Below are 17,205 nucleotides of genomic sequence, written 5' to 3'. Positions count from 1 at the left end.
AAGATTTTTTTGTTAATGAAATTTCTGTCCCCTCTCCCTCTAGAGGCAAGGCCTCTCTGTATAGCCTTGGCTGTTCTGGAATTTATCATGTAGATCAACTTGGCTTGCCTCTCCAGCTCTGAGATCAAAGGCGTGCGCCACCACATCCAGCCAAATGAAACCTCTTTATAGTTAATAATTGCTTTCTCTTTTGACTTAGGAAGTCTGAATAATGAATTAGGCTTTACACGTTTTGTAACCTGAGAAACATTTTTATTCCCAGATGCCAAACTTGCCAGTAGGGAGAAGGGAAAGTTTTGCTTCAAGGCAGTAAGATGTAAACAAAAAGAAGGTAAGTTTGTTTTATTTTTATACTTTCTTAAATGTCCATTTTATATCCCACAAAAGTGATATGATTAGTTTGTTTTCCTGTATGTGTTTTTTTTTTTTTTTTTAGATGCTATACAGTCCTCAGAGAAATACACTTTTGCAGATATCATCTTTGGAAATGAACAGGTATGCAACGATGCACAGTAACATGTGGTGTAAATACCTTAGTTTTAGAGTATTGTAGTGTCACTAATAACTGTCTCTGAATAGTGAGCATCTGAGCTTTACTGAGTTTTATTATACCCACCTTTAGTCCTTAAGAGACTCCAAGTGTGCTCTTCACTTAAACAGCGCTGCTTTCTTCTAAAAATATCCAGAGAAATAGGCGCAGTACTTGGGATTTTACAAAAGCCATAATTACTTGAGGAAACTGTTCGGGTTAGGAAAAGTGGCTATAGTATAGCGTGTAGACTGGACTCCTCTCCTCTAAGTGTGCTTGAAATTCTTTCCTTGTACTATCGCCTTCAAACTTGGACATACCACATGGTTCCGAGACCTAGAAACACTGGGTGCACAGGCTATCTTGGAACTTGAAAGTTTTTCATAACCCTTGATCGTAATATGCGTGAGTCCCCTGGAGCAGTGCCCTTCACATGGAACAGGTGTGCACTGGGGTGTGTGAGGGCCGTGGTGGAGCTGAGGTTCTGTGTGGTTGTCAGTTTCTGGGTGATGCTGTCGACTGCAGTGCAGCCCAGTCTTTAGGCCTAAGGCTGGATATCAAGATGTAGAGAATTTTGTTGGGATAAAGTCTTTGCCCCACACTTCTGAATACGATTGTTTTTAAGTTTTCTTGATGGTTGGTAAGAAACCTTCTGGGCTTGTAGTTCAGCCTGGCCTTAAACTGTTTGTATAGCTGACCGTGAACTTTTCATCTTCCTGTCTCTCCATCCCGAGTGCTAGGAATACAGGCTTATGTCACCATGTCTGGCTCTCCATGTGGAGCTGGAGGTTGAACCCAAAGCTTTGTATATGCTATGTCCTTGCTCTACCAACTGAGCTATGTCTCAGCTCGGAATACACATTAGCATTTTGTTTAAATTAATTAATTTAATTTTGCGTGTGCTCTCATACTGTACTTGTGTGCCGTGGTGCATCTGTAGAGGTCAGAGAGACACCACTTTCTGAGGTCAGTTCTCTTTCCCTGTGTGAGACAGGGTTTTCCCTTGTGTCTGCTGCTGCACTCTATATGTTCCCAGGCTAGCTGGCCTACAAGTTTTGGGCTGCATCTATATGTACTTTCACTTTTCCATAAGGATGCTGGGACTAAGATGTGGGCTCTAGGGATCCACTTGGGGTCACCAAGCGTGTATGACAAATGCTATTATTGTTGAACCATCAGCCCTGCTGTATTCTGGAGAGGTCATCTAATGAGCCACACTATCCTCCTGTATTATTGTATGTATTATTAATGAAATGAGTTCTTTATGCCAGGCATGGTGGCTCACGCCTGTTATCCCAGAAGAGGCAGGTGGATCTCTCTGAGTTCAAGGCCAGCCTGGTCTACTAAGCAAGTCTGGGACAGCCAAGGCTACACAGAGAAGTCCTATCTTTTAAAAAAAAAAAAAAAAATCAAAGAAAGAAAGGAGAAAAAAAGAAATTACTAGCCGGGCGTGGTGGCGCACGCCTTTAATCCCAGCACTCGGGAGGCAGAGGCAGGCGGATCGCTGTGAGTTCGAGGCCAGCCTGGTATACAAAGTGAGTCCAGGATGGCCAAGGCTACACAGAGAAACCCTGTCTCGAAAAAAAAAAAAAAAAAGAAATTACTTCTTCATGCTCTTTAATAATTCCAGATTTCTCTAGAAGTGTTGCATTTCTCTGATCAAGAGTTTTCACCTGACTTACCTTCTGTGACAATATCTGAGGAAACAGCTGTTTAAACATCTGAAAGCTACAAAGGCCTGATAATTGCAAAGCATGTGTGTGTTTAAATGTTAGAATTAGCACTGTTTCCAGTCTATACCTGTATATTTTCATCATTTCTTTTTCCTTACTGTCTTTTTGTTTGTTTGTTTATTGTGATGCTGGTGATTGAACCTAGGGTATTCCATATGCTAGGCAAGCACTCTCCACTAAGCTAGAGCCTCACCCCACGTTTTACTTTGAGAAGACTCTCACTAAGTTGTCTTTGCTGGGATGATAGGCCTGTCACCAGACCTAGTGGGTCACTTTTTAATTTTATTTTAAAATATTTAAAAATTTTAGAAGAATCAGTAGGACCCTTAAATTATATTAAAAGTTGCAACTTTTATTGTATATGTTGTTAAATAATATTGTATATAAACACAAAAGAAGGCAGAAACAAAGACCCTTTTTTGAAGTATTTGGTTGAATAACAGCAGGTAGTACAGATTAATAAGAAAACTATGAGGTTACCAGAAAAGGTTCATCAGAAGGGGAAAAAATGGTTGGTTGGTTGGTTGGCTTTGTTTTTTGTTTTTTTTTTAAATGGCTGGAGTCGTACTTTTATTTTCGGTTGAGAACCTACCTTTTAACAGCTGAGCCATCTCTCTGGCCCAGCATGTATTTTTTTTAAATAATTTTTATTTTTAAAAAATTGAAATGCCCATTATTTTTGTTTTCTTTTTTTTTAAGATTTATTTATTTATTGTGTATACAATGGACTGTATGTATGTACACCTGCAGGCCAGAAGAAGGTATCAGATCACATTATAAATGGTTGTGAGCCACCACGTGGTTGCTGGGAATTGAACTGAGGACTTCTGGATAAGCAGTCAATGTTCTTAACCTCTGAGCCATCTCTCCAACCCTATTTTTGTTTTCATTAACTCATGTTCCTTAAAGTTTAAAGTATTAGTTTCAAATTCTGTAATTTGTTATAATTTTTAATAGTATCAGTATAAAATGATAACATTTATACTAATAAAACTATCATTTAGGTTAACCAACAGCAACTAATATCTCTATAAATGGTCAATTTAAACAGAAAAAAAATCACTGTAGTCTATTAAATATTTAATTTTGCATTTATAAAGCACATGGGCTCCTGGCTGGTTTTTGCTATAATCCAAAATAGTTTTGGGGGCAGTTGTTATTAAATATTTATTTTTATTTTTTACATGTACATTTATATTATTACACATGTAAACAATAAACTGCTTACAGCAAGAGGAACCATGAAACAATCAGAAATTATATAAATGTTACATTCATAGTGTTTTGGCTATTTGTATTTGACAGCCTTGAAGAAAACATCTTTCCTTTCTCAGTACATCTACAATTCTGAATGTAAATCCATATCTATCATATCTCATCATTATCAACTTAAAACAGCTATCTAGACCTAAAAATATCTTAACCCCTAAACAACTAAGCTTAATTGTAAAACTAAAATATCTGGTCTTCAACCACATCAGAGACTTGAGAAGGAATAAAATTAATTACCTGAGTAGACAGGGAGTGCAGATTAGCAGCTCCCCAAATGAGAAGATGACAGAGACAGTTTGCTGCCTGAATGGTCACCCAAAACTCTCTATAATGCTGGAGCATCATCTTCAGCCTTCTGGCCCAATGTATCTGGCAGACATATTTGTGAGGCAGGAACTATTGAGGACTTGCTTACCCTGTATGGCGGAGTTTGGCCATCGACTCTGCCTGCACCCAAGCTTGCCCATTTTTAGGCAGAATTCTGTCTGTGGGAGAAATGAGGACATTTTGCCCAGTGGCTTGTTTGCCACATTTGAAGCCATCTCCATGAAGAGGTTCTTTGATGCTCATCATCTTCTTTGAGGTAGGCTGGGTGTTGCCAGCCAGCATGTACTTGTTAACATTTAATATTTACTTTGTATTGTGAAGCTTTTCATCTAAATGATATATGCATAGTAATTGATAAAACGGTAAATGTAGAGATTTTACTACAAGAGCATATTTTATCTGTTAGGAGAAATCCTATAGATTGGAATCTTTTCTTACATCTCTTTCAAGTAAATACAAAGGGCAAATTAATGTCTGTGGTTGTGTGTGTCATTTCATTAGATGTTTCCTGGATAGTATCCTCATAAGTGTATTCTTAATTCAGCCAGAAACCTCACACAAAATTATTTAACAACAGACACAATGAAATGAGTGTTGGTGCAATTCAAAGGTCTGACTGATGTTTCTATGGATTTAAACAGAATGAGAAGCACATTTGTAGTGTAGAATTGTATTTTTTCTTCGTCCTCCCTGGACGCTTGGAGAATCATGGGAGCATAAAGTGTTTTGGTGTAACATCTTTTCAGGTTCTGAGTAATTTGCACTAAGTCTTTTAGGTATTCAAATGGCCTTCTCATATTCAACTGTACAGACAAGAAATTAATAATTGAACCTGAGCTTTAGAGTTGTTAATTTTTGGACAGTATACTTAAATGACTGACAGTAAATTTTGACAGGGCATTTAGTTAAAACACTTATGTAGACAAGTAATTTATCTTTTAACAGATAATAAGTTCAGCAAGTCCATGTGCAGATTTCTTTTACCGAAGTTTATCCTCGGAGTTGAAGAAACCACATGATGAGCTTTCTGCACATCCTGAGAAGCATGCAGCAGAGGATGCTGTGAGGCTGATTGAGAAGTGCAGTGAGGTGGACCTGAACATTGTCGTGTTATGGAAGGTAGGGCACTCCATGTCCTCAGCAAACCTCACTTAGAGACGTTTCAGCTTTGTCTGAGCCAGGCGTGGTGGTGCACGCCTTTAACACCAGCACTCTGGGAGGCAGAGGCAGGCGGATCTCTGTGAATTTGAGGCCAGCCTGGTCTATACAGAGAGTTTACGGAAAGCCAAGGCTACACAGAGAAACCCTGTCTCAAAAAAACCAAAAAAGAAAAAAACAAAAGAAAGTTCTGTCTGGTTTTCGTTTGCGTTTGACACAGGGTTTTTCTTGCAGCGCAGGCCTCAGACTGTTTGTACTCTTGATAAAGCTTTACGAGTACTGGAAATACAGTGTGCGCCATCACACCTGGCCTGCACACCTGCCTGCCTGCCTGCCTTTTCTTTCTTTTTTTCCTGTTTGTTTGTTTGTTTGAAACGGTCTCAATACGTACTCCTGCTAGCCTAGAACTTGCTATATAGACCAGGCTGGCCTTGAACTTACAGAAACCCATCTTTCTGGGATTGAAGGTCTATGGCACTGCATTCAGGCCTAAATATTTTATTTTCAAACTGAAGAACAAATGTAAACTCATTTATATTTTTCTGGCTAAAATTTTCAGCTTCAATATCGAAATTTTTTTACAAATTTTAGTGGTTCCATAATGACTTTGGATGTTTTTATCTAAAAAGAAGAATTCAATAAAAGCTGATGGCTTTTTTCTGTGAGTTAGTGTTGTTTCTGTGTGTCACCAAGAATATTGTGGATATGTAGGTCTGTGAGAGCAGGTCCCGTTAAATTCTATCAGCTGGGCATGGTGGCTCTGTGAGTTTGAGGCCATCCTGGTCTATAAAGTGAGTCCAGGACAGCCTGGGCTACACAGAGAAACCCTGTCTCAAAAAAATTTAAAACAAGCAAATAAATACAACTCTCTGTTATCATTAGCATGTCCAGACACTGTCAAGAAAGAAATAGCTCTGTGAGTCTATGGGGGGCACAGTCCATGGTTCCAGTAGCCATGGCTTATTGTTGTCTGTGTTCCATCTTTTTTGTGTGCCTTTTCTTCTTTTTTTCCCTTTATTTATTGCTACTGGAAATAGTTTATATTTTTGAAACCATCTGTACTCAACTGTCAAGTCCAAAATGACCTTGGGTGGGAAGAAAATTTTACATTTCCAAAAATGGTGCAGTGGCCACATGTAAAAGAAAACATAAAGTATAGTCTTTGATGGAATGTAGAGGTGTGAATGCATTGAAGAATAGGATACAGAGTTTGTTGTGTAATTAATACCTGGAGCTCCATTTATATTGAGTTCAGAAAATGTCTATAAATTAAAGAGAATTAAAAAATGCTTTTTCAAGCCAGGCATGGTGCCACATGCCTTTAATCCCAGCACTCGGGAGACAGAGGAAGGTAGATCGCTGTGAGTTCTAGGCCAGCCTGGTCTACAAAATGAGTCCAGGTCAGCCAGGGCTACACAGAGAACCCCTGCCTTGAAAAACAAAAACAAAAATTACTTTTTCCATTCTGTTTTGATTTTTCTTTTTCTGACAGGATCTCGTATAATCAAGCTTGGCCTTGAACTCCTGATTCTTTCCATACCTCCCAACTGTTGGGATTACAGGCCTGTGTTATCACACCTGGCTAGCTACTAAACCCTTGTAAAGTCATCTTAATTGTGGGATAGCATGCACAGGAACAGGAGGATTTGTGAATTAAACACTATTCAGGACCAAACTCCTACCTTGAGCGTCAAATTACTTTGATTTGTTTTGTTTGGGCCGAGTCTCATGTTGCTCAGGTTGGCCTAGAGTCTGTTTAGATGTTTAGCGTTGTCTCATGACTTCATCAGTGAGCTCCTGTAAGGTTAAGGCAACAGCTGCTCAACTTATTTACTTCTGGGTTCTGAGCTGAGTGGGCTGTGGGCTGGCGGTCCTGTGCCTGCCTTAGGACAGTAGTAGTGGGTGACCCCAAATGACAAGCTGTCACTGGTGAGTAAATACAGAAATTTAACATTTAGCATTAAGATTCTTGTAGCATTCTGATGCACTCTCTTGAATCTAAAGAAAATTGGGCTTATTTTTAAAAAGTAACTCTGCACTGGAGAGATGGCTCAGCAGTTAAGAGCATTGGGCTGTTCTTCCAGAGGACCAGGTTCAATTCCTAGCACCCATGTGGTGGTTTATGACTCTAATCCCAAGGCATCCAACATTCTCTTCTGGCTTCCTCGGGTACGAGAAATGCACACAGTGCACAAACATGCATGCTAACAAAATATTGATGCGCATAAAATAAATAAAATTAAAAACAAAAAGGATAAAACTTGCCTATTTATATAATTATAGTAAATCAAAGCCATTGACAAATATTTCTCTAAAACAGTCAATTCAACAGACAGAAAAATTGTAAATTGGAGCAAATATTTTAAAATAAATTAATTCAGTTTACTATTTGCTAGTAGTAAAAAGCCTTGTGTATCCAAAACATGTGTGCCATGTGCCTGTAATTCTAGCATTCAGAAGCCTTAAATTTGATTCCAGCCTGAGCTACATAGCAGATTCAATTTGAGCCCGTGAGAGCCCATCTTGGAAAAGTGGACCAAAATGAAAAGCACATGTGTAGATTAAAGTAAACATGCTGGTACACACATGTAATGTTAGCACTCAGTGCAGACAGAAAATCACAGGTTTGAGGCCACCCTGGACTATACAGTCTGATAAAACATGACATTTTCACTCACAGGATTCAATTATAGTCACCTGTATTTTGGCAATTGAGTAAAGAAGCTTATATATACGTCACTTCTTGATGTTTAACTGAGATCACTTTAAGAAACTTTTCTTGGGCCTGTGGTGATGGCTCAGCCACTAAAGCACTTGCTATACAAGCACAGGCCCTGAGTTCAGATCCCCAGCACCGGGAAAAAGCCAGGTACTGGCCTGCATCTGAAACCCTTGTGCAGGGTCGGGCAGAGGAAGGTGGATCCTTGCAGCTCCGGGTTCAGTGAGAGAGGTGGCTGAGGAAGACTGTAGATGTTGAGCTCCAGCTCTCAGGGGTGTGTGTGTACACACACACACACACACACACACACACACACACACACACACACACACACACAAAAGGCCTGTGTTAATGGCACGCTTCTTTGAAGTTTCTTGAAAGTCTATAGAGAAAACAAGGAAAAAACACTCAAGGTTTGTCTCTTTGAAATATTTAGGTCAGTTGGGTTTTATAAAAGCCCATATAGATTGCGAGGGAGGGGTAGATGTTTTTTTTTGTTTTTGTTTTTGTTTTTTAATTTTTATTTCATGCACATTGGTGGATTCCCTGGAACTGGATTTACAGACAGTGGTGAGCTGCCTTTGAACCTAGTCCTCTGGAAGAGCAGCCAGTGCTCTTAACCATTGAGCCGTCTCTCCCACCTGGTAGATGTTTTTTTGATAGAATAGACAGATAAAAGTTGAAGTGAGGTTATTGATAATTGATAGATACAGGTCATATTTTCTCCCTACCAAATGTTGAGATGGTTACTTTTGAGGTTTCTACCGTGAGTGAAAGGTGACATTTCTGTTGGTTGCATTTTCAGGCGTACGTTGTAGAAGATAATAAGCAGCTTATTTTAGAAGGCCAGCATCATGTTGTTCTTCACACTGTTGGGAAAGAAGCCTTTTCCCATTCTCAGAAACAGGTAAGACGGTTGCTGCGAGGCGTTCTGTGTGTGCATCATTGTGTTTGCCCGTGCTCATGGTCTTTCTGTGCCGTGCTTCTCACCCTCTCTGCCCATGTCTTCTCAATTTTGAGACAGGGTCTAGTTATATGGCTCTGGATTGGCCTCTGATCCTGGAGTTAGAGGCATGCGTCACATGCCTGATTTGTCTAAATATCCTTCTTTGGCTACTGTTTATGTCTTTTCTTCTGCCAGGTGATATGTAGAAACTTATGCTGTGGGTTGAACCTATGCCTGACGCTTGATAAGCCCACACTCTACCACTAAGCTATACCTTTAGCTTTTATTCAGTATAATGTGGAAGTCATGTTGTTTTAGATGACTTGAATATATTACTTAATGTATTTAACTTTTTAAATTATATGTATTATTTTTATAATTTTTATAATGCCTGCATGTATGTCTGTACACTGTGTGCATGCTTAATGTCCGTAGACTATGTTTGAACAACATAGGCATGCAGTGCCCAAGGACTGTGTCTTGCACCACATGCATGGAATTCTGAGTGGTTGTTTATGAACGGGGTCCTTTAGAAGTGCAAACATATGGTGCTCTTCAACCACTGAACCATCCCTCCATCCCTAATAATGCATTTATTAAACTTTTAAAATCAAAAGTATCGTAAGCATAGTTTACAAATGGAAATATGTTCCAACCTAAAAGAAGATCCTGGTAGCTCCCCAGAAGCTCTTCCTGACTTCCTCTGCTCTGTCTTCCTGGTTAAGCTAAACTATGTGTCTGACTTAGAAGTTAAAGCAGAGCCAGGTGGTAGTGGTGCATGCCTTTAATCCCAGCACTAGGGAGGCAGAGGCAAGCGGATCACTGAGTTCGAGGCCAGCCTGGTCTACAAAGTGAGTCCAGGACAGTCATGTCTACACAGAGAAAAGAAACCCTGTCTCGAAAAACCAAAACAACAACAGAAGAAGAAGAAGCTAAACCAGAGCTTCTAGTTTCAAATATGTGCAGATGATCTAAGTTGCCTGTTTGTCATGGTCCCTCAGGCCAGGCATGTTTGCGAGACCTGTCCACATCATAGCTCTTTAATTTTCAATGGCCATTTCAGTGTAGAAACAATTGTTTTCCAACGGAAAGAACAGTGTGTTCCTGAACAGTGACTCATTCCAAGGCTGAGGGAGGAGGAATGCAAGGTCAGCTGCAAGACCTTATGTTACCAGGTGTAAAAGTGTCCACAGCTTAGGAGAGAGCACTTGCTGGCTTGATGCTTGTATGTGACACAGTGTTGCTGTTATTCTCCTTTGGCCCTTGCAAGTCCTGTGTACAGTGTAGGTAAAATCAGCCCTGTTTTGTTTTGTTTTAATGAAGCTCTGAAATAAGTAGAGCTGTATTTCCGATCATTGTGAGGTAATTTTGATGCTGTTGTTCAGTTTCCTCCTTTAAAAGAAACAAAACCCTATCTCAAAAACCAAAAAAGAAGAAGGAGAAACGAAAAGAAAAAACAGAACACTTAGATACCTTATACAGTAGCCTCAACTTGCTGTGTAGCTGAGGTTGACCTTGAATTCTTGATTCTCTTGCTTCCACTATCCAGGCTGAAGGATCACAGTGGGACCTCTGTTCCTGGCTGATGGAGTGCTGGGGCTTGAACCCAGGCATGCCAGGCACGCGCTGCAGTAGCTGAGCTGTCTCCTTAGTACTTATTATCCTTTAAGTGATATAGTTGAGACAGTACATTTGATAGTTTGTCAGTCACTTCTTGATTCAGCTGTTAAAACTGGTGCTGTACAATTAAATATCCATGGCCTAAGTGCCAAGCAGTTCTACTGGATAAGAATACCAGCGCCTTCTCTAGGGTGGTTGGCAGGGTGAAGTTGGGCTCAGCCAACATGTACAAGTTTAGTGGTTTCACACAGAAGTTGGCTGGAACTTGAGCTTTAGAAGCCTATAGTCCGCAGGGGTAAAAGCCTATTTCCCAGAGGCACTACCTGTCATATTTGCCACACTGACTAAACTGACCTCCAGTGTGACAGGATATGATTATGCTGGGAAGAACAAAATTGCAGAGCTCCAGAAATTCTTCGAGAAGGCTGTGGTGGGCCCATCCACCTAACATGAGGCCTTTCTGACCATACCTCTGACTGTGGAAGGGGCCATCTACTGCCTAATCATCCTCTACATGGCTTCACAGCCCCAAAACAAATGAATCAGCCTATGGAGGGCTGGGTTACTTTGTGGCACAAACCCTATGAAGCTTCATTTTTCATTATTTCTGTTTTTCTTTTCTTTTTTTCTACTTGAATAGTATACTTACCATTTTTGTAAAGAGGGAAAAGCTAAGGGTACAATGTTTTGGTTTGTGTATGAGATGCAGGTGGCTGTCAAATGTCAGAGCTCATTTTACAGTTAAAACTGTTGTTTAAGGAAATGACACTGAGCTTTAGTTTCCCTGGAGCACCTGGATGAAAGTTGCTCATGAGCTCACTGATAGCAGTCAGTACTCAGGGCCTCTGGGACTGTCTAAGCAGGAACCACAGGAGAAAGACAAAAGCCAGAGGTCAGGCGTGTGAAATGGGAATTTGAGTTAGCTACCTGTGGGATTTTTCCATCTGCCTCTCTTTATTGGGTAGTTTGTTTCAAAGAGTTATTTGCCTTGCCTAGATCTTTAGTGAAAAGTTCTGTATTTGTTCCATTATGGGAAAGAGAATATCTGTCAGTGTTGGGATGTAGACAGCTACACCAGAAATTTTCCTTTAAATAATGCTGTGGCTTTAAGCTATGGTTTACTTGACTGCAGAATAAATATCTGAATTAAAAAAAAATAATTACATCAACTATTGAAATGATCTATTATGCAACCCAAATTTACATATAAGAAAAGTTTTAAAGTTATTATGTAAGATCACAGAGCTCATGTGTGGAATTGTTAGGTAAATGGGAAATTAATGTGTATCCCAGGTTATATTGTATATGACAGCAGCTGCTAGTTTAAATAATAGCAAATACTCTTCATGATTAGGTTCTCTTCATTGGTTTTTAAATAGTTTTTATGCCGTAAGTTTTGTAAAGCATCGTTTCATTATTAATCTTTTTTGTCTATTCTCAGGAACCACCAGAAATGGAACTATTAAAGTTTTTCAGGCCAGAAAACACTACAGTTTCCACAAGACCATCAGTAGAACAGCTTTCTAATCTCATTAAAACAAGTCTCCACTACCCAGAATCATTTCATCATCCTTTTCATCAAAAAAGGTTTGACGGTATTTTTATTAAATTTTCCTATGTACATGTACAGACAGCCATTCTTAAAAATTAACCTTTGATCCCAGCACTCAGGAGGCAGAGGCAGGTGGATCTCTGTGAGTTCAGGGACAGCCAGGGCTGTTAGTTAGAGAAACCCTGTCTCAAAAAAAAAAAAAAAAAAAAAAAAAAAAAAATAGCCAGGTGGTGGCGGCGCACGCCTTTAATCCCAGCACTCGGGAGGCAGAGGCAGGAGGATCACTGTGAATTCGAGGCCAGCCTGCTCTACAAAGTGAGTCCAGCTCAGCCAAGGCTACACAGAGAAACCCTGTCTCAAAAAAACCAAAAGAAAAGAAAAAAATAAAATAAAAAAAAATTTAAATTAACATTATTTTGGTAACAGCATTAACCCGTACACCAAAAGAAATTTAACTGAGTCTTAAATGATTTAGCCTTTACTATATTAGCATTTGTGAGTGTGCATCTTCTCCCTCCCTTCCTTTTTCTGTCTCTGTCTCTTCTCCACTCACCCCCCACTTTCCCTCTCTCCCTATCAAAAGCTTTCTTTTTGAGCTTTAAGGTTTTCTTATAAACTCAAAAACTAGGGGGAAATTTTTTTATTATTCTGGTTTAGACACAAATCAAGCCTACACCATGACTACAATGAGATTTAGACTATTTCATTCCCTTAAAATATCTTTTTACATCTGTTTACATTGTTTGTATATATGTATGAATACATTCCATAGCATTTGTGTGGAGGTCAAAGGGCAGCCTTCAGGAGTTAGTTTTCTCTTTCTACCACGTGAAGCCTAGGTATCAAACTCAAGCTGTCAGGCTTGGTAGCAATCTCCTTTACCTTCTGAACTGTCTTGCAAACTTAACCCCCACCTGGAGAATTTTTAAGTACTATATATCTATCATAGGGAATTATTTATTTGTAATTTTGACAAACAACTTTAATGTATAAACACAATTTTTAAAGTAAAAAGTTCTAAATCTGATGACACCTGAAAATGCCCCTTTGCAAGTGTAAAATGGAGTGAAATGATCTTGGACCCAGTGTGTATGTGGCAATTGATGTTCACAGTTTTGGAGAAGAAGTCACCCTTGGTAGAGCTGGGGAGGGAGATGATGAGATGGACAAGAAATGGTGAACAGTGAGCCAAGGAGAAGGGACACCTGAAAACAGCTGGAAAGGGCAGCTGAGTAGGAAGGAAGGCCAAGGCGAAATTCAGGTCTCAACAGTGGGTAGTTAGAGAGAGAAAAGGGCTAACAGTTTAAAATGCCCCAGAAAGGCCTAATATTCAGTAGACCATGTGTTTATAGGGTCTGAGGATTAGATGGGCAGCAGGAGAAGTGAGCGGTGCTGTACGTTTACCAGGAGACATGCAGATGTCTACATCTCTTCTCTCTGTTAGCATTTAAGTAAGGTGTGAGTCATTTAGCATTGGAAGTTCATATTGGACCAGAATAGTGTTAGTTCCTGGGTGTTTGCATTGCCTTGTGAGTTACACATTTGTAGTTTAACTGAAGGAAATGCTGCAGAGTGGACCTAGCCACCAGCGTATCCTAAACCATGCTCATATCTAGAGATAACACTTATACTAACAGTGTTGCTTATAGGAAGCATACATTCTCATACTTAGTATGGATAGGTTTTTTTTTTAATTTTAGTTTATTAATTTATTCTTGTTAATCTCAGTGGTTATCCCCTCCCTTGTATCCTCCCATTCCTCCCTCCCTCCCATTTTCCCCTTACTCCCTTCCCCTATGGCTGTGACTGAGGGGTACTTCCTCCCCCTTTATATGCTCATAGGGTATCAGGTCTCTTCTTGGCGTATGGATAGGTTTTATTCATGTATTTTACTTTCAAAATAAATTACCTAGACTGATTTTGTGACTCAGCTTTTTTTTTTTCTTTTTTTAACTTGAATTTTATTTTAAACATGTTTTCTGGAGCCAGGTGTAGTGGCACCTGTAATCCCAGGGGAGGCAGAGGCAGGTGGATCACTGTGAGTTTGAGGCCAGCCTGGTCTACAAAGAGAGTGCAGAGCAGCCAAGGCTATAGAGAGAAACCCTGTCTTAAAAACCAAAAAAGGGGGTAAAAAAAAAAAACCCAACTGTGTTCTATCAAGTTTAAGAAACTTGTTTCTAAGAAGAAAGTGCATGACTGATGTTTTTCTTTGTCTTTGTTCCACAGCCTTTGTTTAGTACCAGTCACTCTTTTACTTTCTAACTGTTCTAAGGCTGACGTAGATGTAATAGTTGATCTCCGGCATAAAACAACAAGGTAAAAATGTATTTTATGAGCGGTTGTTCTGTAGCCCTGCATTTAGTATCATGTAAAGTGATTGAGTATTTTGAAATTCTGCAGATCATTGCCTAACATGAATGGAGTTAACTCAAACATGCCCTAGATTTGTCTGTATGGTGTCAGAGAAGTACTGCAGAGGTAGTAAATGCGAAAGGGTTTCCCTTGACTTGAAAATACTTAACAGGGACTGGTGAGATGGCTCAGCGGTTAAGAGCACTGTCTGCTTTTCCAAAGGACCTGGGTCCAGTTTCCAGCACCCACATCATAGCTCACAACTGTCTGTAAATCCAGTTCCAGGGACTCTGACACCTTCCAACCAATGCATATAGAATAAAATTAAGCTATTTTTAAAAAAGAAAAAACTTAACAAAGGTGTCTGCATTATATTGCAGTACTTAATTCTCCTAGAGCCAGCAGGTTTGTCTTGGGCATTTTTGTATTAGAAAATAAATCTGGGGCTGGAGAAATGGCATAGTGGTCAAGAGCACTTGGTGCTCTTGTAGAGGTTCTGTGTTTAGTTCCAGCACCTGTATGGTAGCTCACAACCGTTTCTTTTGTAACTCCAGTTCCAGAGCAGCTCTGATACCTTCTGGCTCTGCAGGTACCAAGTCATCTGAAGTGTATACTGCATGTTAGCATGTTACACTTCAGGTGGCACCTTAAAATCTAAGCACAGTAGATTGTATGGTACTATATCACGAACTCATTACATTATGCTGTGTTGTTGGGCACTGGATTGTTTTCACTTTCTAGTTTTATAAAGTTTAATATCATGGGCATTCTTTTACATGCAGTTGCTTTTTCCATTTGGATAACCAAGAGGTTAAGAGCTCAGTTTTAAGTCAGGCTCCATTGTTTACTAGATATCATTTATAGACACTAAATGGAATAATCTACTCTTAGCATTGTTCCTAGAAAATAGTAATAACTGTTAATGCATGGTTGGTTGTTACAGTAATGCTACTAATAATAGTTCATCTCATAAGTAATTTCTAGAAACAAAAGGATTTGATGAAAGAAAGATGTAAGGCTTCAGAACAAAAACACATAAAGGAAGAACCAGATGCAGTGGTTCACACCAAACCCGACACGCAGAGGCAGGCGAATCTCTCTGAGTTGGAGGCCAGCCTGGTCTGCAAAGCAAGTCCAGCCAAAGCTACACAGAGAAACTGTCTCGAAAAAACAAAAAACAAACAAAACCCATAAACAGTATAAAGGAAAAATTTTATAACTTACAATTTTCTTCTTCTTTTAGTCCAGAGGCATTGGAAACTCATGGATCATTCACGTGGCTTGGACAGACACAGTATAAACTCCAGCTGAAAAGCCAAGAGACACACAGTTTGCAGCTGAAGGCATGCTTTGTTCATACAGGTGTTTATAACCTTGGGACTCCAAGGGTATTCGCCAGATTATCGGACCAGGTTACAGTATTTGAAACAAGTCAGCAGAACTCCATGCCTGCTCTGATTATCATCAATAACGCGTGACAGCCGAGAGACACAGAATCAGTCTGACTTTGTGGAATTAATTTCACAGCAGCGTTTGAAAAACCCAACTTGTTAAGGAAGTTCTCTGATCACTGCAAAATACAGGGACTTGGCGCTTAGTTGACACATGGAATGCTGGGCTGAGAATGCTTAGATTCTTTTTTTTTTTTTTTTCCCCTTTTAAACCTGATAATATTTACATACTTATAATACAGAATTCAACATATCCACACCTTATTATTAAGCTGTGTCTTTAAAAATGTCAAAGTCTGCTGTTGCAGTTTATCTGATGGTTGTGACTCTTAGGAGGTGGTCTTGAAGAAGGAAAGGCCTTGCTGGCAATACTCCCATTAAGCCATTAGTCTGAAGATCCTACCTTTACTGTGAAGTTCTATAGAGTGTTAAATACAGATTTTCCTGCCTTGCCCCATACAGTTCTGTAAGCTCGGTTTTGAACTTGGTTACGGGCATTCGCACTTGAGTCTGGTGTCCCGATGGCTTATACATAGCTGTAAAAAGAAAAGCTTTTCTGATGCTTTGAACATAGTTTTGGAAGGAGTTTGACTTTATTCCCTCATCTCTTACTGTCACACTATTTCACAATAAGATTTTTGTCATTAAATCATATTCTTTATTATATAACTTTAACAATTAAGTTGATCTGTTTAAAATATAAATCTACTCAAGTTAAAAATAAGCTTTTCAAAAATGTATTATATTTATAACAAATTTACTGTAAATAGAATAAAGACATACTATTCACTGTATAAATTTATTAGATGCCTTTTTTAAAACTTGGCTTTGTGAGGACGTAATATATTTTTGTTTAAAATAAATGTCAACCATGTACAGTAGGCACCAGCCTAGTTTCCTGTGGAAGCTTCATTGCCATTGTTCAAAAATGAAGCAGGCCTTTGCTCTTGAAGAGCAAGTGAAGTTTTTCTTTGCACATGTCCTGTCTGATGCTGAGTTCAGGTCTGCATGGTCTGGCCTTCGCCCTTCCCCCATGGGAAGGCTCTGGTGCCGGTTCCACAGACCTCCTGCTGGGGAGAAGTACAGTCTCTGAGCTGAACAGGAAACAGCTCTAAAGCAGTATCCTGTGAGTCTAGGATTAGTGGACCGAAGTCCAGAGCAAAGCACTGAGCTGGCAAGCTGGTGTTAGGGGACTGTTCTCCCAGGGTCTGCTCCCTTCAAAAAAGAGGCTTAGAGACAGGCACAGACTTAGTGTACTTGGAAGACAAGACCTGTAAGTCAGCAGCAATGTGCAGATTGAAACAAGCCAAGAAAAGAACTGGGGGGAAAGGTTGAGTCTGGAAAGAGAAGAAGAAGAATATAGGCAGTGGTAGGAGAACCTCACAGGCTTCTAGGTGATGTCAGATCATGTTACTTCCGTCTGAATGTATCCTGGAAAAAATGCTCAAGGTGGAAGGCAAAGGCAGACAGACAGTCAAGGCCAAAGGCAAGTGCCTCTCCTCCCTCAACTGCCTGCATGCAGTACTTGCACATGGGACCTCATGCA

General features: G+C 39.7%; 1 protein-coding gene and 1 pseudogene across 6 annotated transcripts in view; both read left to right on the top strand.

Annotated features, from left to right (window-relative positions):
• Nucleotides 1-15,908, top strand: part of Trappc8 (trafficking protein particle complex subunit 8) — an 84,321-nt gene extending 68,413 nt beyond the window's left edge. For all 6 annotated transcript variants that reach the window (XM_051163663.1, XM_051163662.1, XM_051163657.1 and 3 more), the window contains 7 exons: nucleotides 263-331; nucleotides 437-495; nucleotides 4,807-4,980; nucleotides 8,544-8,645; nucleotides 11,746-11,891; nucleotides 14,083-14,172; nucleotides 15,452-15,908. In XM_051163663.1, coding sequence (XP_051019620.1) covers nucleotides 263-331; nucleotides 437-495; nucleotides 4,807-4,980; nucleotides 8,544-8,645; nucleotides 11,746-11,891; nucleotides 14,083-14,172; nucleotides 15,452-15,686 — 875 coding nt within the window. In that variant the 3' untranslated portion in view covers nucleotides 15,687-15,908. The remainder of the gene's footprint in view (nucleotides 1-262; nucleotides 332-436; nucleotides 496-4,806; nucleotides 4,981-8,543; nucleotides 8,646-11,745; nucleotides 11,892-14,082; nucleotides 14,173-15,451) is intronic.
• Nucleotides 10,529-10,765, top strand: LOC127204714 (cytochrome c oxidase subunit 7A-related protein, mitochondrial-like; annotated as a pseudogene).
• Nucleotides 15,909-17,205: the final 1,297 nt, after the last annotated feature.

Source organism: Acomys russatus, chromosome 20, assembly GCF_903995435.1.
Source record: "Acomys russatus chromosome 20, mAcoRus1.1, whole genome shotgun sequence".
Taxonomy (NCBI): Eukaryota; Metazoa; Chordata; class Mammalia; order Rodentia; family Muridae; genus Acomys; species Acomys russatus.
Note: the sequence above shows the minus strand (reverse complement) of the source record. Positions and strands in the feature narration are given on the sequence as shown.